This window comes from Phyllobates terribilis, unplaced genomic scaffold, assembly GCF_046119375.1.
Source record: "Phyllobates terribilis strain yellow unplaced genomic scaffold, ASM4611937v1 Scaffold_2__4_contigs__length_985480577, whole genome shotgun sequence".
Taxonomy (NCBI): Eukaryota; Metazoa; Chordata; class Amphibia; order Anura; family Dendrobatidae; genus Phyllobates; species Phyllobates terribilis.
In genome coordinates, this window is record NW_027362762.1 from 846,172,135 (window position 1) to 846,195,584 (window position 23,450).

The following is a 23,450-nucleotide window of genomic DNA, read 5'->3' on the forward strand; positions in this document are numbered from 1 at the left end:
TGTGAGGGGGCATCTCGCTCTCTCCTGTGTGAGGGGGCATCTCGCTCTCTCCTGTGTGAGGGGGCATCTCGCTCTCTCCTGTGTGAGGGGCATCTCGCTCTCTCCTGTGTGAGGGGGCATCTCGCTTTCTCCTGTGTGAGGTGGCATCTCACGCTCTCCTGTGTGAGGGGGCATCTCGCTCTCTCCTGTGTGAGGGGGCATCTCGCTCTCTCCTGTGTGAGGGGGCATCTCGCTCTCTCCTGTGTGAGGGGACATCTCGCTCTCTCCTGTGTGAGGAGGCATCTCGCTCTCTCCTGTGTGAGGGGGCATCTCGCTCTCTCCTGTGTGAGGGGGCATCTCGCTCTCTCCTGTGTGAGCGGGCATCTCGCTCTCTCCTGTGTGAGGGGGCATCTTGCTCTCTCCTGTGTGAGGGGGCATCTCGCTCTCTACTGTGTGAGGAGGCATCTCGCTCTCTCCTGTGTGAGGAGGCATCTCGCTCTCTCCTGTGTGAAGAGGCATCTCGCTCTCTCCTGTGTGAGGGGGCATCTCGCGCTCTCCTGTGTGAGGGGGCATCTCGCTCTCTCCTGTGTGAGAGGGCATCTCGCTCTCTCCTGTGTGAGGAGGCATCTCGCTCTCTCCTGTGTGAGGGGGCATCTCGCTCTCTCCTGTGTGAGGGGGCATCTCGCGCTCTCCTGTGTGAGGGGGCATCTCGCTCTCTCCTGTGTGAGGGGGCATCTCGCTCTCTCCTGTGTGAGGGGGCATCTCGCTCTCTCCTGTGTGAGGGGGCATCTCGCTCTCTCCTGTGTGAGGGGGCATCTCGCTCTCCTTTGTGAGGGGGCATCTCGCTCTCCTGTGTGAGGGAGCATCTCGCTCTCTCCTGTGTGAGCGGGCATCTCGCTCTCTCCTGTGTGAGGGGGCATCTCGCTCTCTCCTGTGTGAGGGGGCATCTCGCTCTCTCCTGTGTGAGGGGGCATCTCGCTCTCTCCTGTGTGAGGGGGCATCTCGCTCTCCTGTGTGAGGGGAATCTCGCTCTCTCCTGTGTGAGGAGGCATCTCGCTCTCTCCTGTGTGAAGAGGCATCTCGCTCTCTCCTGTGTGAGGGGGCATCTCGCGCTCTCCTGTGTGAGGGGGCATCTCGCTCTCTCCTGTGTGAGAGGGCATCTCGCTCTCTCCTGTGTGAGGAGGCATCTCGCTCTCTCCTGTGTGAGGGGGCATCTCGCTCTCTCCTGTGTGAGGGGGCATCTCGCTCTCTCCTGTGTGAGAGGGCATCTCGCTCTCTCCTGTGTGAGGAGGCATCTCGCTCTCTCCTGTGTGAGGGGGCATCTCGCTCTCTCCTGTGTGAGGGGGCATCTCGCTCTCTCCTGTGTGAGGAGGCATCTCGCTGTCTCCTGTGTGAGGGGGCATCTCGCTCTCTCCTGTGTGAGGAGGCATCTCGCTGTCTCCTGTGTGAGGGGGCATCTCGCTCTCTCCTGTGTGAGGGGGCATCTCGCTCTCTCCTGTGTGAGGGGGCATCTCGCTCTCTCCTGTGTGAGGGGGCATCTCGCTCTCTCCTGTGTGAGGGGGCATCTCGCTCTCTCCTGTGTGAGGGGGCATCTCGCTCTCTCCTGTGTGAGGGGGCATCCCGCTCTCTCCTGTGTGAGGGGGCATCTCGCTCTCTCCTGTGTGAGGGGGCATCTCGCTCTCTCCTGTGTGAGGGGGCATCTCGCTCTCTCCTGTGTGAGGGGGCATCTCGCTCTCTCCTGTGTGAGGGGGCATCTCGCTCTCTCCTGTGTGAGAGGGCATCTCGCTCTCTCCTGTGTGAGGAGGCATCTCGCTCTCTCCTGTGTGAGGAGGCATCTCGCTCTCTCCTGTGTGAGGAGGCATCTCGCTCTCTCCTGTGTGAGGAGGCATCTCGCTCTCTCCTGTGTGAGGGGGCATCTCGCTCTCTCCTGTGTGAGGGGGCATCCCGCTCTCTCCTGTGTGAGGGGGCATCTCGCTCTCTCCTGTGTGAGGGGGCATCTCGCGCTCTCCTGTGTGAGGGGGCATCTCGCTCTCTCCTGTGTGAGGAGGCATCTCGCTCTCTCCTGTGTGAGGGGGCATCTCGCTCTCTCCTGTGTGAGGGGGCATCTCGCTCTCTCCTGTGTGAGGGGGCATCTCGCTCTCTCCTGTGTGAGGGGGCATCTCGCTCTCTCCTGTGTGAGGGGGCATCTCGCTCTCTCCTGTGTGAGGGGGCATCTCGCTCTCTCCTGTGTGAGCGGGCATCTCGCTCTCTCCTGTGTGAGGGGGCATCTCGCTCTCTCCTGTGTGAGGGGGCATCTCGCTCTCTACTGTGTGAGGAGGCATCTCGCTCTCTCCTGTGTGAGGGGGCATCTCGCTCTCTCCTGTGTGAGGGGGCATCTCGCTCTCTCCTGTGTGAGGGGGCATCTCGCTCTCTCCTGTGTGAGCGGGCATCTCGCTCTCTCCTGTGTGAGGGGGCATCTCGCTCTCTCCTGTGTGAGGTGGCATCTCGCTCTCTCCTGTGTGAGGAGGCATCTCGCTCTCTCCTGTGTGAGGGGGCATCTCGCTCTCTCCTGTGTGAGGGGGCATCTCGCTCTCTCCTGTGTGAGGGGGCATCTCGCTCTCTCCTGTGTGAGGGGGCATCTCGCTCTCTCCTGTGTGAGGGGGCATCTCGCTTTCTCCTGTGTGAGGTGGCATCTCACGCTCTCCTGTGTGAGGGGGCATCTCGCTCTCTCCTGTGTGAGGGGGCATCTCGCTCTCTCCTGTGTGAGGGGGCATCTCGCTCTCTCCTGTGTGAGGGGACATCTCGCTCTCTCCTGTGTGAGGAGGCATCTCGCTCTCTCCTGTGTGAGGGGGCATCTCGCTCTCTCCTGTGTGAGGGGGCATCTCGCTCTCTCCTGTGTGAGCGGGCATCTCGCTCTCTCCTGTGTGAGGGGGCATCTTGCTCTCTCCTGTGTGAGGGGGCATCTCGCTCTCTACTGTGTGAGGAGGCATCTCGCTCTCTCCTGTGTGAGGAGGCATCTCGCTCTCTCCTGTGTGAAGAGGCATCTCGCTCTCTCCTGTGTGAGGGGGCATCTCGCGCTCTCCTGTGTGAGGGGGCATCTCGCTCTCTCCTGTGTGAGAGGGCATCTCGCTCTCTCCTGTGTGAGGAGGCATCTCGCTCTCTCCTGTGTGAGGGGGCATCTCGCTCTCTCCTGTGTGAGGGGGCATCTCGCGCTCTCCTGTGTGAGGGGGCATCTCGCTCTCTCCTGTGTGAGGAGGCATCTCGCTCTCTCCTGTGTGAGGGGGCATCTCGCTCTCTCCTGTGTGAGGGGGCATCTCGCTCTCTCCTGTGTGAGGGGGCATCTCGCTCTCTCCTGTGTGAGGGGGCATCTCGCTCTCTCCTGTGTGAGGGGGCATCTCGCTCTCTCCTGTGTGAGCGGGCATCTCGCTCTCTCCTGTGTGAGGGGGCATCTCGCTCTCTCCTGTGTGAGGGGGCATCTCGCTCTCTACTGTGTGAGGAGGCATCTCGCTCTCTCCTGTGTGAGGGGGCATCTCGCTCTCTCCTGTGTGAGGGGGCATCTCGCTCTCTCCTGTGTGAGGGGGCATCTCGCTCTCTCCTGTGTGAGCGGGCATCTCGCTCTCTCCTGTGTGAGGGGGCATCTCGCTCTCTCCTGTGTGAGGTGGCATCTCGCTCTCTCCTGTGTGAGGAGGCATCTCGCTCTCTCCTGTGTGAGGGGGCATCTCGCTCTCTCCTGTGTGAGGGGGCATCTCGCTCTCTCCTGTGTGAGGGGGCATCTCGCTCTCTCCTGTGTGAGGGGGCATCTCGCTCTCTCCTGTGTGAGGGGGCATCTCGCTTTCTCCTGTGTGAGGTGGCATCTCACGCTCTCCTGTGTGAGGGGGCATCTCGCTCTCTCCTGTGTGAGGGGGCATCTCGCTCTCTCCTGTGTGAGGGGGCATCTCGCTCTCTCCTGTGTGAGGGGACATCTCGCTCTCTCCTGTGTGAGGAGGCATCTCGCTCTCTCCTGTGTGAGGGGGCATCTCGCTCTCTCCTGTGTGAGGGGGCATCTCGCTCTCTCCTGTGTGAGCGGGCATCTCGCTCTCTCCTGTGTGAGGGGGCATCTTGCTCTCTCCTGTGTGAGGGGGCATCTCGCTCTCTACTGTGTGAGGAGGCATCTCGCTCTCTCCTGTGTGAGGAGGCATCTCGCTCTCTCCTGTGTGAAGAGGCATCTCGCTCTCTCCTGTGTGAGGGGGCATCTCGCGCTCTCCTGTGTGAGGGGGCATCTCGCTCTCTCCTGTGTGAGAGGGCATCTCGCTCTCTCCTGTGTGAGGAGGCATCTCGCTCTCTCCTGTGTGAGGGGGCATCTCGCTCTCTCCTGTGTGAGGGGGCATCTCGCGCTCTCCTGTGTGAGGGGGCATCTCGCTCTCTCCTGTGTGAGGAGGCATCTCGCTCTCTCCTGTGTGAGGGGGCATCTCGCTCTCTCCTGTGTGAGGGGGCATCTCGCTCTCTCCTGTGTGAGGGGGCATCTCGCTCTCTCCTGTGTGAGGGGGCATCTCGCTCTCTCCTGTGTGAGGGGGCATCTCGCTCTCTCCTGTGTGAGCGGGCATCTCGCTCTCTCCTGTGTGAGGGGGCATCTCGCTCTCTCCTGTGTGAGGGGGCATCTCGCTCTCTACTGTGTGAGGAGGCATCTCGCTCTCTCCTGTGTGAGGGGGCATCTCGCTCTCTCCTGTGTGAGGGGGCATCTCGCTCTCTCCTGTGTGAGGGGGCATCTCGCTCTCTCCTGTGTGAGCGGGCATCTCGCTCTCTCCTGTGTGAGGGGGCATCTCGCTCTCTCCTGTGTGAGGTGGCATCTCGCTCTCTCCTGTGTGAGGAGGCATCTCGCTCTCTCCTGTGTGAGGGGGCATCTCGCTCTCTCCTGTGTGAGGGGGCATCTCGCTCTCTCCTGTGTGAGGGGGCATCTCGCTCTCTCCTGTGTGAGGGGGCATCTCGCTCTCTCCTGTGTGAGGGGGCATCTCGCTTTCTCCTGTGTGAGGTGGCATCTCACGCTCTCCTGTGTGAGGGGGCATCTCGCTCTCTCCTGTGTGAGGGGGCATCTCGCTCTCTCCTGTGTGAGGGGGCATCTCGCTCTCTCCTGTGTGAGGGGACATCTCGCTCTCTCCTGTGTGAGGAGGCATCTCGCTCTCTCCTGTGTGAGGGGGCATCTCGCTCTCTCCTGTGTGAGGGGGCATCTCGCTCTCTCCTGTGTGAGCGGGCATCTCGCTCTCTCCTGTGTGAGGGGGCATCTTGCTCTCTCCTGTGTGAGGGGGCATCTCGCTCTCTACTGTGTGAGGAGGCATCTCGCTCTCTCCTGTGTGAGGAGGCATCTCGCTCTCTCCTGTGTGAAGAGGCATCTCGCTCTCTCCTGTGTGAGGGGGCATCTCGCGCTCTCCTGTGTGAGGGGGCATCTCGCTCTCTCCTGTGTGAGAGGGCATCTCGCTCTCTCCTGTGTGAGGAGGCATCTCGCTCTCTCCTGTGTGAGGGGGCATCTCGCTCTCTCCTGTGTGAGGGGGCATCTCGCTCTCTCCTGTGTGAGAGGGCATCTCGCTCTCTCCTGTGTGAGGAGGCATCTCGCTCTCTCCTGTGTGAGGGGGCATCTCGCTCTCTCCTGTGTGAGGAGGCATCTCGCTGTCTCCTGTGTGAGGGGGCATCTCGCTCTCTCCTGTGTGAGGAGGCATCTCGCTGTCTCCTGTGTGAGGGGGCATCTCGCTCTCTCCTGTGTGAGGGGGCATCTCGCTCTCTCCTGTGTGAGGGGGCATCTCGCTCTCTCCTGTGTGAGGGGGCATCTCGCTCTCTCCTGTGTGAGGGGGCATCTCGCTCTCTCCTGTGTGAGGGGGCATCCCGCTCTCTCCTGTGTGAGGGGGCATCTCGCTCTCTCCTGTGTGAGGGGGCATCTCGCTCTCTCCTGTGTGAGGGGGCATCTCGCTCTCTCCTGTGTGAGGGGGCATCTCGCTCTCTCCTGTGTGAGGGGGCATCTCGCTCTCTCCTGTGTGAGAGGGCATCTCGCTCTCTCCTGTGTGAGGAGGCATCTCGCTCTCTCCTGTGTGAGGAGGCATCTCGCTCTCTCCTGTGTGAGGAGGCATCTCGCTCTCTCCTGTGTGAGGAGGCATCTCGCTCTCTCCTGTGTGAGGGGGCATCTCGCTCTCTCCTGTGTGAGGAGGCATCTCGCTCTCTCCTGTGTGAGGGGGCATCTCGCTCTCTCCTGTGTGAGGAGGCATCTCGCTCTCTCCTGTGTGAGGGGGCATCTCGCTCTCTCCTGTGTGAGGGGGCATCTCGCTCTCTCCTGTGTGAGGGGGCATCCCGCTCTCTCCTGTGTGAGGGGGCATCTCGCTCTCTCCTGTGTGAGGGGGCATCTCGCGCTCTCCTGTGTGAGGGGGCATCTCGCTCTCTCCTGTGTGAGGAGGCATCTCGCTCTCTCCTGTGTGAGGGGGCATCTCGCTCTCTCCTGTGTGAGGAGGCATCTCGCTCTCTCCTGTGTGAGGGGGCATCTCGCTCTCTCCTGTGTGAGCGGGCATCTCGCTCTCTCCTGTGTGAGGGGGCATCTCGCTCTCTCCTGTGTGAGGGGGCATCTCGCTCTCTACTGTGTGAGGAGGCATCTCGCTCTCTCCTGTGTGAGGGGGCATCTCGCTCTCTCCTGTGTGAGGGGGCATCTCGCTCTCTCCTGTGTGAGGGGGCATCTCGCTCTCTCCTGTGTGAGGGGGCATCTCGCTCTCTCCTGTGTGAGCGGGCATCTCGCTCTCTCCTGTGTGAGGGGTCATCTCGCTCTCTCCTGTGTGAGGGGGCATCTCGCTCTCTCCTGTGTGAGGGGGCATCTCGCTCTCTCCTGTGTGAGGTGGCATCTCGCTCTCTCCTGTGTGAGGAGGCATCTCGCTCTCTCCTGTGTGAGGGGGCATCTCGCTCTCTCCTGTGTGAGGGGGCATCTCGCTCTCTCCTGTGTGAGGGGGCATCTCGCTCTCTCCTGTGTGAGGGGGCATCTCGCTTTCTCCTGTGTGAGGTGGCATCTCGCGCTCTCCTGTGTGAGGGGGCATCTCGCTCTCTCCTGTGTGAGGGGGCATCTCGCTCTCTCCTGTGTGAGGGGGCATCTCGCTCTCTCCTGTGTGAGGGGACATCTCGCTCTCTCCTGTGTGAGGAGGCATCTCGCTCTCTCCTGTGTGAGGGGGCATCTCGCTCTCTCCTGTGTGAGGGGACATCTCGCTCTCTCCTGTGTGAGGAGGCATCTCGCTCTCTCCTGTGTGAGGAGGCATCTCGCTCTCTCCTGTGTGAGGAGGCATCTCGCTCTCTCCTGTGTGAGGGGGCATCTCGCTCTCTCCTGTGTGAGCGGGCATCTCGCTCTCTCCTGTGTGAGGGGGCATCTCGCTCTCTCCTGTGTGAGGGGGCATCTCGCTCTCTACTGTGTGAGGAGGCATCTCGCTCTCTCCTGTGTGAGGAGGCATCTCGCTCTCTCCTGTGTGAGGGGGCATCTCGCTCTCTCCTGTGTGAGGGGGCATCTCGCTCTCTACTGTGTGAGGAGGCATCTCGCTCTCTCCTGTGTGAGGAGGCATCTCGCTCTCTCCTGTGTGAGGGGGCATCTCGCTCTCTCCTGTGTGAGGAGGCATCTCGCTCTCTCCTGTGTGAGGGGGCATCTCGCTCTCTCCTGTGTGAGGGGGCATCTCGCTCTCTCCTGTGTGAGGGGGCATCTCGCTCTCTCCTGTGTGAGCGGGCATCTCGCTCTCTCCTGTGTGAGGGGGCATCTCGCTCTCTCCTGTGTGAGGGGGCATCTCGCTCTCTCCTGTGTGAGGGGGCATCTCGCACTCTCCTGTGTGAGGGGGCATCTCGCTCTCTCCTGTGTGAGCGGGCATCTCGCTCTCTCCTGTGTGAGGGGGCATCTCGCTCTCTCCTGTGTGAGGGGGCATCTCGCTCTCTCCTGTGTGAGGGGGCATCTCGCTCTCTCCTGTGTGAGGAGGCATCTCGCTCTCTCCTGTGTGAGGGGGCATCTCGCGCTCTCCTGTGTGAGGGGGCATCCCGCTCTCTCCTGTGTGAGGGGGCATCTCGCTCTCTCCTGTGTGAGGGGGCATCTCGCTCTCTCCTGTGTGAGGGGGCATCTCGCTCTCTCCTGTGTGAGGGGGCATCTCGCTCTCTCCTGTGTGAGCGGGCATCTCGCTCTCTCCTGTGTGAGGGGGCATCTCGCTCTCCTGTGTGAGGGGGCATCTCGCTCTCTCCTGTGTGAGTGGGCATCTCGCTCTCTCCTGTGTGAGGAGGCATCTCGCTCTCTCCTGTGTGAGGGGGCATCTCGCTCTCTCCTGTGTGAGGGGGCATCTCGCTCTCTCCTGTGTGAGGGGGCATCTCGCTCTCTCCTGTGTGAGGGGGCATCTCGCGCTCTCCTGTGTGAGGGGGCATCTCGCTCTCTTCTGTGTGAGGGGGCATCTCGCTCTCTCCTGTGTGAGGAGGCATCTCGCTCTCTCCTGTGTGAGGGGGCATCTCGCGCTCTCCTGTGTGAGGAGGCATCTCGCTCTCTCCTGTGTGAGGAGGCATCTCGCTCTCTCCTGTGTGAGGGGGCATCTCGCTCTCTCCTGTGTGAGGGGGCATCTCGCTCTCTTCTGTGTGAGGGGGCATCTCGCTCTCTCCTGTGTGAGGAGGCATCTCGCTCTCTCCTGTGTGAGGGGGCATCTCGCGCTCTCCTGTGTGAGGAGGCATCTCGCTCTCTCCTGTGTGAGGAGGCATCTCGCTCTCTCCTGTGTGAGGGGGCATCTCGCTCTCACCTGTGTGAGGGGGCATCTCGCTCTCTTCTGTGTGAGGGGGCATCTCGCTCTCTCCTGTGTGAGGAGGCATCTCGCTCTCTCCTGTGTGAGGGGGCATCTCGCGCTCTCCTGTGTGAGGAGGCATCTCGCTCTCTCCTGTGTGAGGAGGCATCTCGCTCTCTCCTGTGTGAGGGGGCATCTCGCTCTCTCCTGTGTGAGGAGGCATCTCGCTCTCTCCTGTGTGAGGGGGCATCTCGCTCTCTCCTGTGTGAGGGGGCATCTCGCTGTCTCCTGTGTGAGGGGGCATCCCGTGCTCTCCTGTGTGAGGGGGCATCCCGCTCTCTCCTGTGTGAGGGGGCATCTCGCTGTCTCCTGTGTGAGGGGGCATCTCGCTCTCTCCTGTGTGAGGGGGCATCACGCTCTCTCCTGTGTGAGGGGGCATCTCGCTCTCTCCTGTGTGAGGAGGCATCTCGCTCTCTCCTGTGTGAGGAGGCATCTCGCTCTCCTGTGTGAGGGGCATCTCGCTCTCTCCTGTGTGAGGGGGCATCACGCTCTCTCCTGTGTGAGGGGGCATCTCGCTCTCTCCTGTGTGAGGAGGCATCTCGCTCTCTCCTGTGTGAGGAGGCATCTCGCTCTCCTGTGTGAGGGGGCATCTCGCTCTCTCCTGTGTGAGGGGGCATCTCGCTCTCTCCTGTGTGAGGAGGCATCTCGCTCTCTCCTGTGTGAGGGGGCATCTCGCTCTCCTGTGTGAGGGGGCATCTCGCTCTCTCCTGTGTGAGGAGGCATCTCGCTCTCTCCTGTGTGAGGAGGCATCTCGCTCTCTCCTGTGTGAGGGGGCATCTCGCTCTCTCCTGTGTGAGGGGGCATCTCGCTCACTCCTGTGTGAGGAGGCATCTCGCTCTCTCCTGTGTGAAGGGGCATCTCGCTCTCCTGTGTGAGGGGGCATCTCGCTCTCTCCTGTGTGAGGGGGCATCTCGCTCTCTCCTGTGTGAGGGGGCATCTCGCTCTCTCCTGTGTGAGGGGGCATCTCGCTCTCCTGTGTGATGGGGCATCTCGCTCTCTCCTGTGTGAGGGGGCATCTCGCTCTCTCCTGTGTGAGGGGTGTTGATCTAGGAGGACATCTTGCTATAACTAATAGAATGAGATTTATGACAGAGAAAACTGTTTAATTCTGGAGCGGGATCAGTTGGGCAGAATCCTTACTGTGATTAATCAGAAGGGCACAGTAGCAATTGTGGACAATGGCAAACCTGCATGGAAATGGACTCAGCCCTACATCGTGTTCTGGCTCACTCATGACTTTTGAAGCTCGTTCGTAGTCATGGCTTAAATTTTTTTGTTTTTAAGTCCTGCTCTATAATGATCCCAAAAATAAAGAATAATAAAAAGTCTAATAAACATGTAAGACAAAATGTAAGATATAAAGCTACCACAAAGTGGATCTGTCCCCAGATTTCACAATGCAAACTGCATACATTATTAACTAGATCTCTTAGACCTGACAGTATAACTTGACTCATTTTAATATTAGAAAAGAAAATCTTTGAAAAATGATTATACAGCCATTGTGACTTGGATTTTCTAAGTTACACGTGTCAAACTCTAGCCCGTGGGCCAAATCTGGCCTGCAGGGTGATTACATTTGGCCCTCGACACCAGAACCACCACCTCTATGTGGGGCCATTATACTGTATGGAAGACTATGTTGGACCCATTATTCTGTATGGAGGACTATGTGGGGCCATTATTCTGTATGGAGGACTACATGGGGCCCATTATACTGTATGGAGGACTATGTGGGGCCATTATTCTGTATGGAAGACTATGTGGGGCCCATTATACTGTATGGAGGACTATGTGGGGTCATTATTCTGTATGGAGGACTATGTTGGACCCATTATTCTGTATGGAGGACTATGTGGGGCCAATATTCTGTATGGAGGACTATGTTGGACCCATTATTCTGTATGGAGGACTATGTGGGGCCATTATTCTGTATGGAGGACTATGTGGGGCCCATTATACTGTATGGAGGACTATGTGGGGCCATTATTCTGTATGGAGGACTATGTGGGGCCCATTATACTGTATGGAGGACTATGTGGGGCCCATTATACTGTATGGAGGACTATGTTGGACCCATTATTCTGTATGGAGGATTATGTGGGGCCCATTATATTGTATGGAGGACTATGTGCGGCCCATTATACAGCATGGAACACTAAGTGGGACCCATTATACTGTATGGAGGACTATGTGGGGCCCATTATTCTGTATAGAGGACTATGTGGGGCCCATTATTCTGTATGGAGGACTATGTGGGGCCCATTATTCTGTATGGAGGACTATGTGGGGCCATTATACTGTATGGAGGACTATGTGGGGACCATTATACTGTATAGAGGACTATGTGGGGACCATTATACTGTATGGAGGACTATGTTGGACCCATTATTCTGTATTGAGAACTATGTTGGACCCATTATTCTGTATGGAGGACTATGTGAGGCCCATTATTCCGTATGTAGGACTATGTGGGGCCCATTATTCTTTATAGAGGACTATGTGGGGCCCATTATTCTGTATGGAGGACTATGTGGGGCCCATTATATTGTATGGAGGACTATGTGGGGCCCATTATACTGCATGGAACACTAAGTGGGACCCATTATATAGTATGGGGGACTATGTGGGGCCCATTATTCTGTATAGAGGACTATGTGGGGCCCATTATTCTGTATGGAGGACTATGTGGGGCCATTATACTGTATGGAGGACTATGTGGGGACCATTATACTGTATGGAGGACTATGTGGGGACCATTATACAGTATGGAACATTATGTGGGGCCCATTATACAGTATGGAGGACTATGTGGGGAAATTATATTGTTTGGAGGACTATGTGGGGCCCATTATTTTGAATAGAGGACTTTGTGGGGCCCATTATACTGTATACTGGTTGGCCCGTGGCTTTATCTAAGTTTTTCATTTTTGGCCCTCTGTGTGTTTTGAGTTTGACATACCTGTTCTAAGTAAATGGAGCAGTCTCATTAAATCTTAGACACCGATTTATCCATATGATAAGATTATATTGAGCAAAGAGAGAACCCCTAGCAGTTATTTGAGGTTCTAAGGTCTATAGACCAAGAATTTCATCAGAAATTTATATCATAATGAATGTTTATGACTTTACTTATACGTAGCTTCCAAATAGACAGATTTATATTGTATATCCTTCTGTCCTCCTCTGTAAAAGTCATATATTCCAGTCTCAATGTTCGGGAGAGTGTCTTACATTTTCACTCTAAAACAACTGAACATATTGTAATTCCCTCCATCCATTTCTTTGATAAGTCTTCATTTGTGTAAAATTGAATTTTTACAAATACCCTGAATATGCAAAATCCCTGTTTGCAACTTCGGGTTTTTCTAGGGGCTAGCTTCAATCATATAACCCAATCTCGGATCATGCAATTCTTTCCATCACTACATACTGAAATTACTTATTAGACCTTACAATAATTAGGCCTAAAGTATTTCATCCTTCTTTGACGCCATGTGTCACCCATAGATAGTGGAGCAAAGGGACTCTACACAAAGCAATCACATCCCTGTCTATACATTATTTTCAAGCCTTGAATCTCTCATGTCCTGATATAAGTCACTTACTTGTCATCCCTGGTCATGCCATTCTGGCTGCTGAAATTGAAAGGGTCATTGCTGGAGGAGCTGCCGAATATATCATCAAACTTATTTTCAGGTATACTCTACAATAGAAACAACATGCATGATGAGCCAGAACACAGATAATATGTAAAAGAAAGTTTAAGTGTGTATCCGGATTTCAGCAGATAAAGGTTATTTTTTATACAACCACAATTCCAAAAAAAGTCGGGAATTGTAAAGAAAACAAGAATGCAATGATTTGGAGATCTCCTATAATCATATTTTATTCACAACAAAATACAGAACTCAGATCAGAAGGTGAAAGTTACACATTTTTGTATTTCAATTGAAAAAATTAACTCATTTAAAAACTGATGGCAGCAAAACATCTCCAAAAAAAAAGTTGGGACGGAGTTAACAATAGACTGGAAAAGTAAGAAGTACTAATGAAAAACAAATGGAGGGTCAATTTTCAACTGAGTTACATGAATGGGTATAGAACAAGCATGTTAGAGAGGCAGAGTCTCTCAGAAGCAAAGATGGTCAGAGGTTCACCAATCTGTGAACAAATGCATCTAAAATTTGTGAAAAGATTACCGAAACATGTCCCTCAAAGAAAAATTACAAAGACTTTGAATATCCCATCATCTACAGTACATAATGTCATTAAAAAATTCAGAGATTCTGGAGAAATACAAAAGAAAAAGCAGACAGTCAATACTGAATGCTCGTGATCTAAGGGCCCTTAAGAGGCACTGAATTAAAACAGGCATAATTTGGTTGCACGGGCTCAGGTACACTGCCAGATATCATTGTCTGTGAACTCCGCTGTGCAATCCACAAATGCAAGTGAAAGCTCTATCGAGCACAGAAGTCATATATCAGCACAATCCAGAATCGCAGCACTGTTCTGTGGTCAGATGAATCAAAATTTTAAATTCTTTATGGAAACCTCAGAGGCAGTATCCCGCAGTCTCAAGAGCAGAGGGACCATCCAGCTTGTTATCAGGGCACAGTTCCTGCATCTCTGATCGAATGTGGGTGCGTTAGTGCCAATGGCATGGGCAGCTTATACAACTTGAATGGCACTATCAATGCTGAACGCTATACAGACGTTTTAGAACAACATATGCTTCCATACAGACAATGTCTATTTCAGGGAAGGCCTGGCATACCATATATCAGAGAGAACAATGCTAAACCACATACTGCATCCATCACAACAGCACGGATGGAAGAAGAGTTTGGGTGATGAATCGGCTGCCTGCAGTCGAGACCTTTCACCAACAGAAAACATTTGGCGTTTTATGAAATAAAAAATCTGGTAAAGACCCCGGACTGTGGTGAAGCTAAAACCCTACATCAGACAAGAACGGGACAACATTTCTCTCCCCTAGCTCCAGCAATTGTCTCCTCACTTTCCAAACATTTACACACTGTTGTAAAAAGTGGCAACTTTTTCAAATGAAATGGAAAAATGTCTAACTGATCTGTGATCTATGTTCTGTTGAGAATAATATGGCTATAAGACATTTCCAAATCATAACAATCCTGATGGAAGCTGTACATCAGTGGTGGTGGTGGCGGGGTTACACACAGCAGTTGACTAGGACGCACGAGACAACTAGTCCTTTAGTGATAATCTCTTGCTGATAAAACGCTGATTTTATTGAAACATAAACATACAGCCTAGTAAGTGACACATCACTGGAATCAGGCTCTCAGTCCCTACATCATTTGTAAGGAAGCATGCCACATTGCTATCCAGTCTACTGGCATATTGGTAAAGAGCAGGCTTCGAAAGCTATGAAGAGGCTATATGAAATGACCTGACCACTCTTCTGCCACTTTCCGTTTGGAAGATGACCCTATTTTAAGTATATATTAAAGGGAATCCGTCAGCAGACTGTTGCTATGTAATCTGAGAGTAGCATAAGGACAGAGCAGAGATGCTGACTACAGTGATGTGTCACTTACTGGGCTGTGTTTTGTTGTTTCAATACAATCAGTGTATTGTCAGCAGGAGATTATCACCACAGGACAACTGTCCTCGTGCCTCCTGGTCCAATCCCTCCCCCCAGCACTGATTAGCAGCTGTCACTATACAATGTACACAGAAATCAGTGGTGTGGGTGAGGTTATACACAGCTCAACAGCTGAGCTCTGCTAGAGAAAACTGTGATTGCATCTTAACTAAGTGATACATCACTGGAATCAGGGTCTCTATCCCTGCCTCATGATACTGTCAGATTACACAGCAAAAATCTGCTGACACATTCCTTTGAAAAAAAACATCTACGGCAAAGCCACCACAACAACATCAAAGAAGGAGTGAAAGAAGACACTTCAAGAAAAGCATACTCTAACATGAATCTTGGAAGACTGGACTACACGTGGACTTCTTTTTAAGGTAAGCACAACTTTCTATAGCAATCTTGTCTTTGATATCTGTCAACTAAGAATATTTTTTTTTACCTGGTGAGAAGTAGAGTCCATCCCAACAAGGTCATCAGTCTCCACTAAAGTTTCGCTGTCGGGTGGAGAATTTTCTGTAGGTATGAGAACCACCGGGCTAATGTGCTCAGATAAGGCAGAAGCTCGCAAGAAGTTTGGTGGATTCTACAGAAGAGCGCAGAAATACAATATATATAGGTGTCATGATTTATCCTTATACAATTAGAGAGAATGGTTTTACAACACATTTATAGATTTTGCTACTCTCTTAGAAGAAATCAATATTTATAGGAGTCAAACTAAGTAGGTAATATCAATAGTACTGGGGCAAAGTAGATTTAGTGGTCACACAGTTAATGTAGATGCCCAGAAACTGCCCATCAGCACAGCTTCGCTGCTAGAAGCCTGCCCGTGTTCAGGACAATCTGTGTCTGTGCATATTCCCATCCTTAGTGAATGGAGGGCAGGGATCCGGCCTATTAGCGATAATGATGCCACCGGTTCATAGTGATCAGTATCTTGATAGAGGGAAACAATATATGTAGTTCTCACAAGCAGTTATACATATATTGTACATCATGGTATCCACACAATCAGCGACAGCGACAAGGCTGCACTAATGGTGGAACTGGAGAAATCTCCTATCCCAGCTGTTTAAGCAGGTAAGTACTACAATCAGTATTGATCGCTGACAATGGGAGGATTTCCCTTTGTTATCTCCGTGAGTGCCGGTAATGCAATGGCCAGGTTTACAACTTTATACTGACATCCAGGTCATGTCCATCAGTTATGTGACCTCTGCAGTCAATGACTAAACCTAAACATCAAAACCAAGACCAGTGATTGGCTGCAGCAGTCACATGATGTCATAATTGGAGGACTCCCAGAGTGGTGTGAGTGGTGGTGGACTGGAAATGTTAGTAGTGATTATTGTAGGCTATCACATTTCCAGCTCTTGATTTTATAAAGAATACCCCTTTACCTCCCTATGGCGGAATCAGTTCAGAGGTCTTAAAATCTCCCTGATTTATTATTAGTAAATAGCGTAAAACCACTCTGATTCCTGTATCTTTTAGCTTTCTCCTCACTTAGGCTATGTTCACACTAGGCATTTTTTTTCTGCAGCAAAACCTGATCTTTTGGCAGGAAAGAAGCTGCGTCAAAAATGCAGTTTTTTGGTGCGTTTTTCAGGATCCCAAAGTTCAGCTTGGCTTCCACCACAGAAGCATGAACACAGGTCACCAATGCAAGACATATGTGAAACCATATTAACCAGAAATACAAATGTAACAGTGGGGGGGAGGTGAATTGTTCAGGAATAGTTTTTGTAAGACACTGGCAGTGCATTGAGTTTGTAGGACACTATTTATTTTCACACTATGGTCTGCTATTGAGTTACTCAGAGATTGTTCAATTTCACACCTTGGTCAGCCACAGGTATTGTTCCATCACACACCTAGCTCAGCCAATAGTTTACACTTTACACATCACTAATTTAATTAAGCTGTCCTAATCCAAACTGCCATCTCAGGTGACCAAGACATGATGGTAAAATCACAAAAATAAATGAGTTTCACATACTGGTGTACTTGCTTTTTTTTTTTCACTAAAAACGCAGCAAAACCCTTTACTTTCAATGGGTAAAAAACGCTGAAAAAATGCAGAAGAAACGCTGAAAGAAGTGACATGCTCTATTGTGCAAAAATACATACAAAGCACAAAATACTGATGACACAAAAACCAATGTGTGTGCATCAGATTTCTGAAATCTTATAAACTTTGATGGTACTGTAAAAAGCAGCTTAAAATTTGCATAAAAAAAGTGTAAAACAAAATGCTGAAAGCCTATTGTGAACATAGCCTTAAATTCCACCTCTGTACGCCAGCAAAGGGCACTGAGCTACACCCTTAAAACTGAGTCCCTTCCATTATCTACTGCCTCTCTGAGTATCACCATTCACCATACAGCGAGCGGCCCCTCTGCAGATTTGGCATCATTTTAGGCTATTTATCAATTACAGTACTATAGGGTTTTTTTGGGTGGGGAGGGAAGAAGTTTCTTTTACTGTGTTTTATTTCATTTTAACTCCACATTCTCAAAGCCATAACTTTTTATATGAGGTGCATATAAATGATTAAGTTTTAATTAAGTATTAATGTGGTGAAGGGATGGAACAAACTGCACTCGGCAATAGTTTTTTACATATTTAATTTTCCACCATTCAAAGTGACATGAATTCCATATTATCGCTGGTTCCTATTATTCTGCACGTCGGTAAAATAATAGCAAAATCAATTACACTTGAATTTTCTGCTACATGCTTATATTTAATTAATAAAACTAAAATTACATTTATGATAGGTTCCCTTTATGTAGGGAAAAAGCAATAGAGATACTTTAGCTTTTAGGGCACATTCAGATGTCGGTATAAATTGGTCCGAGATTGGACTGCAATGCACGGATTGGCGGTGGGTCTCCTGACACGAGATTGGCAGCTTCATAGAAGTTAAAAGGCTGGTAAGTTTCATCTACTTTTATGCAGAATATATGCATTGCCAAAAATAAAGTGACAGAGTCATTTCAAGGTCTTATTAATTGTCATACAAATGATTCCCCACCCAGATCTTACAATACAGGAGTAATAACTGATGCAGATATAATTTCATTTTCAAACCTTCATTGTTCCTTGGATAATTCAATTTAAAAAATCATTTTTTTTAGTCCTTTTATTAGTCCTTAATCATAAGACAAAAAATGATCAGAAGGTGCATGGTCTCACCTCTGGAAGCTGTGGAATCTGCAGGAGGCGTTTGAAGTATTGCAGGTTACTGGAACGGTAAAACAAATCCTTCAACCTACGAGTAAATGAAAACCGAGAATTACATTCCTAACGCAAAGGAAATTACTCAATACAGATCATTGCTGGCGCCACATGTCATGACTGTCAACCTGACAGCAGGTAAGAGAAAAATAATTACTCCATATTTAAAGGTTAATTTCAGTGGAAATGTTTTTTTCTTCTGATATGGCATAAACCAATGAATTCTTAAAGGGGTTGTCCACCCATGCATGTATTTTGGCCTATAAATCATTTTTGCAATTCGGTTTCATTAACAATGTTTTCACTGTCTGCCTTTTACAGGCTCTTCGTTTCCTCGTGCATACAACTTTGATGTGTTTTGTGGTTATAAATCATATGAGAGGAGCTCAGAAAATGAGAGATGGAAGTTGGAAACTTTCCTACTGGATCATCAGGACGAGCTCACTGGTGGATTCTCAGATAACTTAAAATAGACAGTGCAAACAGAGGCTATACGTGGCAAATGGTGCAAAATTTTTAATGGAACCCAATACTAAAAATTATTTTTAGCCAAAAATACAGGAATTTAAAGCCTCATGGCTCCACAGAAAGCTGAAAGATTTTTGTTAATGCAACGTACACAACCTTCAATAAAAGATAACTATAAACAGTCAAATTCATTCAGGAAATATTTGGTGTAGACGTTATAAACTGAAAACGCTGAGAAGATTGATATATAGGTTTATGGGAAAATATTTATTATACAGTTAGGTCCATATATATTTGGACACAGATGACATTTTTCTAATTTTGGTTCTAGACATTACCACAATGAATTTTAAACAAAAGAATTCAGATGCAGTTAAAGTTCAGACTTTCAGCTTTCATTTGAGGGTATCCACATTAAAATTGGATGAAGGGTTTAGGAGTTTCAGCTTATATGGACCTAACTGTACCTTGCAATTTACTCATTTATCTCTTCTGGACTAAACAGTCCTGTGGGTGGAGAAACAGTTGTCAGTGACTGACTAGGACCGCCTACTGGACTCCTAAGCTCACTGGTGAGCAGAATTTTATATGAATAATATACAATTTATACTGTATCTGTAGCACCCCGAGGACTCGGCTGCTACAGGGGTATTGCACCTCGAACCAGAGGTGTGGTATTCCACTCCCGGGTAAGGATGGAGTGTGGGACTGAGCTCAGATTGCTGCATGCACTACACTCATCCCATTTCCGGGGGACAGAACTACGGTACTCCCACCAGTTAGATGTGCAGGTACGACAGCGTCTGTCCCTGGCTGGAGTGGGAGGGAGGGAGGAACATCCCAGTAGTGTAGGGGCAGATAGGGGAGGGACTCTGGGCATAGAGGTAGGAGCCCATTGGGTGCTAGTCACCTGGGCTCACACATAGAGGGAGTATAAAGGTGGGCACCATCTTGAGACAGTTAGGTTGAGTCAGAGGAGAAGCTGAGAGAGAGTTCAGCCAGAGAGGGCTGACAGGGAGCTGTGGCTCCGGCTGGGCCCAGCTCCAGGGCCAGGCCTGAAGCAGAGAGAAGGAAGAAGAGAGGCCCAGAGACACAAGGAGAGAGGGAACCCTGAGATCCCACAGGAGAACGAAAAGGGTGAAGGGTTGGCGGAAACGGGTACCGGAACCCAAACTGGTGGAGGCTAATGATCCTCAGCCAGGAACCGGAGGTCGTGGTCAAGCTTTGGCACGACCCTCACCATATCCACCAGGAAGGCAGACCACGAATAGGGTCAGGGAAGCCGGGAAAGGTTTCGCCACCAAAAGGCCCGAGGGAGCCGGACATAGGTGGGTCCCTGGTGAGGACGGCCAGTAGGAAGGAAGAGAGGGGAGCTCAGGACCACGCTCTGGAACTGCCCGGGAGTTGGCCGAGTCCCGCACCTGGTGGACGCAGCACGGCTCGGGTGGTCACTCTTGGCCGAAGTGACCGGAGCAACACCTGTGAGTAAAAGCCTTGAAACTGCACCACACGTCTCTGAGCTTCCTTGCTGCACCATCACTACCACTATCATCCACATCTGCTGCCCTGGGGCCATACCCCTCCCGTTGGGGGTTATACCATCTACGCTGCACAACCATATCACCGGCCTCAGCGGTCTGCCCTGCAGCGGCGGTCTCATGACCGCATTCAACGGGTGGCGTAGTCGAACATTTCTAACATCTACTGCTAATACACCGCCACTCAGTTTGACACCCTGGGCACGGACCGGGTCACCGCCACGAGACTACTACTCCCATCGGATCCGGCTCCGGGTAAGCCCTCCCCCGTGCGTGCGATGCTGCACGACGAAGGCCCAGGGGCGCGTCAACTTTGGCGTAGTCGGCAGGATTTCGTGCCCGCAACTACCGGGTACTGCGTGCCTGAAGAAAAGCTTATATGTACCGTAAGAAGAAGTCTCCCGCCAATTCCAGAGGGTCCCCGCCATCGGACGCCATCTCGGGTCGTTTCCCGCCGCTTGCCCGCCATCTGCAGCCTTTTCCCGCCATCCACGGAGTTTCCCGCCATTAGGAGACGATTCCCGCCATCTGAGACGATTTCCCGCCCTGGCAGAGCGGACGCCATTATGGGCGTGCCAGAGGGTGGCAAGAGACCACCTCCCATCGTGGGCCTGGTCCCAGAAGAGCGCCAAAAGCGGAGACCGCCCCCACCAGCAGAGACTGCAATGATAGAGATGTCCATCAGAGCGAGGGGTCTGCCCCTGGAACTGACAATCACCAAGTGGCCCCGGGACCACCCTCAGTATGGGCGGATCAAGAACAATAGAGAGAGGATGGGTGCAGCCTGGAGGAGTCTGGAAAGATCGCACCCGGACATGGAGGGAGAGTCAGGCAGCACCGACCCTCTGGTCAGGAGCCTGTTGCAGGCCGCCACCCCAGAAGGCCTGGTGGAGATCCTGGCACAGCTCCCCAAAGATCGGGAGCATGCACAGACCGCGCTGGAGGGCTTGGCTCGGAAGATGGCCCGAGTGCAGCAAGAAGTGCTGGCCGAGTGGAGCAGAGAAATGGCCCTGCAGGCTGGAACCCGCCAGCAAAGGACGCCACCCGGGACGAGGAGTCTGTCTGCCTCTGAGGATGGTGCAGGAGGGACGAAGGCCGGAGACAACGCCGTGGAAGGAGCTGAAGAGATGGAAGCAGGTAAAGGGGACGTCACCACCCCAGGCCTAGTAGCCGTGAGCCTGCCCCAGCTCCCCGTCGCAGAGCCCAAAATCCCCCTTACCGTGCCCGTTGCTGCACCGCCACCGCTCCAAACTAGGCCTCAAGCGGCAGGAGCCGCGGCCACGCCCCTTGTGACGTCACGCGCCTTAATCCAGAGCGCGGCCAAGCAGGAAACGCCACCGGCCTGGTCGCAAGGCCGAGTACCCCCGGGCGCCGCCGTATCCACAGTGCCCTTCACCTTCAGAGTGCCACCGGCCTGGTCGCAAGGCCTGGTGAATCCGGGCGCCGCTACCACCACCGCGCCCTCGACCTCCACAGTGCTGCCCTTAGGTGAAGACCTGTTCGCACAGCATACTTGCCCGGATGGGCAGCCCTTTGAATGGCCACCGGAGTACCTCAGTCCCCGACTCCGGAAGGAAAGGCCCCTGTGTGAGCCCCTGATCCCGGCTCCGGCGCCCGCCAAGATCACCCCACTCCCGTTGGAGGAGGCGCAGTTCGCATGGGACCCCACCGGTGAAAACCTCATGGGGTTCACCCAAGAGACCCGGGCGGCCGCAGCCCAGCGTGCGGAGTGCGGCCGACAACAACTAGAGGTCTTCAACAAAGAACGGCGAGAGAGGCGGGTCCGCGAGGAGCGGCTGCAGGTCCAAAGTGCGGAGCAGAAAAGCCGGACCCGGCGAAACCCCCGTGCAGCCCACGGTCCCCGCGCCACCGGGACTGTAATCAAGTTCCAACTGGAGCACGGTTGGGGCTTTATCAGGGATCACAGAACCCCCGGCGACGTCTTTGTTACCCGCAGGGATGTCGAGTCCCATCTGCCAGAGGGACACCGTGGACGTGACCTTTACCTGGGTGACGAGGTCACCTTCACCCGGCATCAGTGTGCAAAAGGACCATACGCCCTTCATGTGCACCGGCTGACGGAGGAAGAGCTGCGGTATGGGGAGGAACAAGAGGACCCGGAGGGGTCTGAAGATTACCCTCAGGAGGAGACAAGGAGAGGACACCGCTGCTGAAGGGAAGTAGCATAAACTGAAACTGTATATAGTTACCCGTAGGGGTACTTGTCATGCTGCCAATTTAAGTGTGGTCCCCATTGGGACTAGTGTGAACTGTTTATCTGTGTGTCCCTATCCCTAATCAGGCTGAGGACTGTGAGCAGCCATCCCTTATCCCCACTGGCCGAGGACTGAGAGCGGCCATACCCTGTAAATAGTTGCGCTTCCTAAGGCGCCCCCTACCGGTTTTATAGGAGAACTGCTGTTTTTCTTCCAGTGACTGTGGCACTTTACCTGGTCACAAGTTGCACCGTGGCCAGAAGATCAAGAACATTATATATGAAAAAGTTTTATATCAAAAGTTTATACTGCTAGAATAATATATAAGAAGTTACCTGTCATGTTATATTTGCTGATAATGTTTATGATGTTTTACCTGTTAGTGTATGTTTTAAAAAGTTTGTATGTTTTGGTATGTTTTACTCTTTTCCAGCCCGAGGACGTGCTGTGGTTTACCAGGGGGGAATGTAGCACCCCGAGGACTCGGCTGCTACAGGGGTATTGCACCTCGAACCAGAGGTGTGGTATTCCACTCCCGGGTAAGGATGGAGTGTGGGACTGAGCTCAGATTGCTGCATGCACTACACTCATCCCATTTCCGGGGGACAGAACTACGGTACTCCCACCAGTTAGATGTGCAGGTACGACAGCGTCTGTCCCTGGCTGGAGTGGGAGGGAGGGAGGAACATCCCAGTAGTGTAGGGGCAGATAGGGGAGGGACTCTGGGCATAGAGGTAGGAGCCCATTGGGTGCTAGTCACCTGGGCTCACACATAGAGGGAGTATAAAGGTGGGCACCATCTTGAGACAGGTAGGTTGAGTCAGAGGAGAAGCTGAGAGAGAGTTCAGCCAGAGAGGGCTGACAGGGAGCTGTGGCTCCGGCTGGGCCCAGCTCCAGGGCCAGGCCTGAAGCAGAGAGAAGGAAGAAGAGAGGCCCAGAGACACAAGGAGAGAGGGAACCCTGAGATCCCACAGGAGAACGAAAAGGGTGAAGGGTTGGCGGAAACGGGTACCGGAACCCAAACTGGTGGAGGCTAATGATCCTCAGCCAGGAACCGGAGGTCGTGGTCAAGCTTTGGCACGACCCTCACCATATCCACCAGGAAGGCAGACCACGAATAGGGTCAGGGAAGCCGGGAAAGGTTTCGCCACCAAAAGGCCCGAGGGAGCCGGACACAGGTGGGTCCCTGGTGAGGACGGCCAGTAGGAAGGAAGAGAGGGGAGCTCAGGACCACGCTCTGGAACTGCCCGGGAGTTGGCCGAGTCCCGCACCTGGTGGACGCAGCACGGCTCGGGTGGTCACTCTTGGCCGAAGTGACCGGAGCAACACCTGTGAGTAAAAGCCTTGAAACTGCACCACACGTCTCTGAGCTTCCTTGCTGCACCATCACTACCACTATCATCCACATCTGCTGCCCTGGGGCCATACCCCTCCCGTTGGGGGTTATACCATCTACGCTGCACAACCATATCACCGGCCTCAGCGGTCTGCCCTGCAGCGGCGGTCTCATGACCGCATTCAACGGGTGGCGTAGTCGAACATTTCTAACATCTACTGCTAATACACCGCCACTCAGTTTGACACCCTGGGCACGGAC

At 52.6% G+C, this 23,450-nt stretch overlaps 1 protein-coding gene across 1 annotated transcript in view; it reads right to left on the reverse strand.

The window, feature by feature from the left end:
* Positions 1 to 23,450, reverse strand: part of HIP1 (huntingtin interacting protein 1) — a 199,203-nt gene that overhangs the window by 66,071 nt on the left and 109,682 nt on the right. The window contains exons 10-12 of the mRNA XM_073667838.1: positions 17,590 to 17,665; positions 14,831 to 14,974; positions 12,359 to 12,456 (exon numbers count right to left, since the gene is read on the reverse strand). Of these exons, the coding sequence (XP_073523939.1) occupies positions 12,359 to 12,456; positions 14,831 to 14,974; positions 17,590 to 17,665 (318 nt within the window). The remainder of the gene's footprint in view (positions 1 to 12,358; positions 12,457 to 14,830; positions 14,975 to 17,589; positions 17,666 to 23,450) is intronic.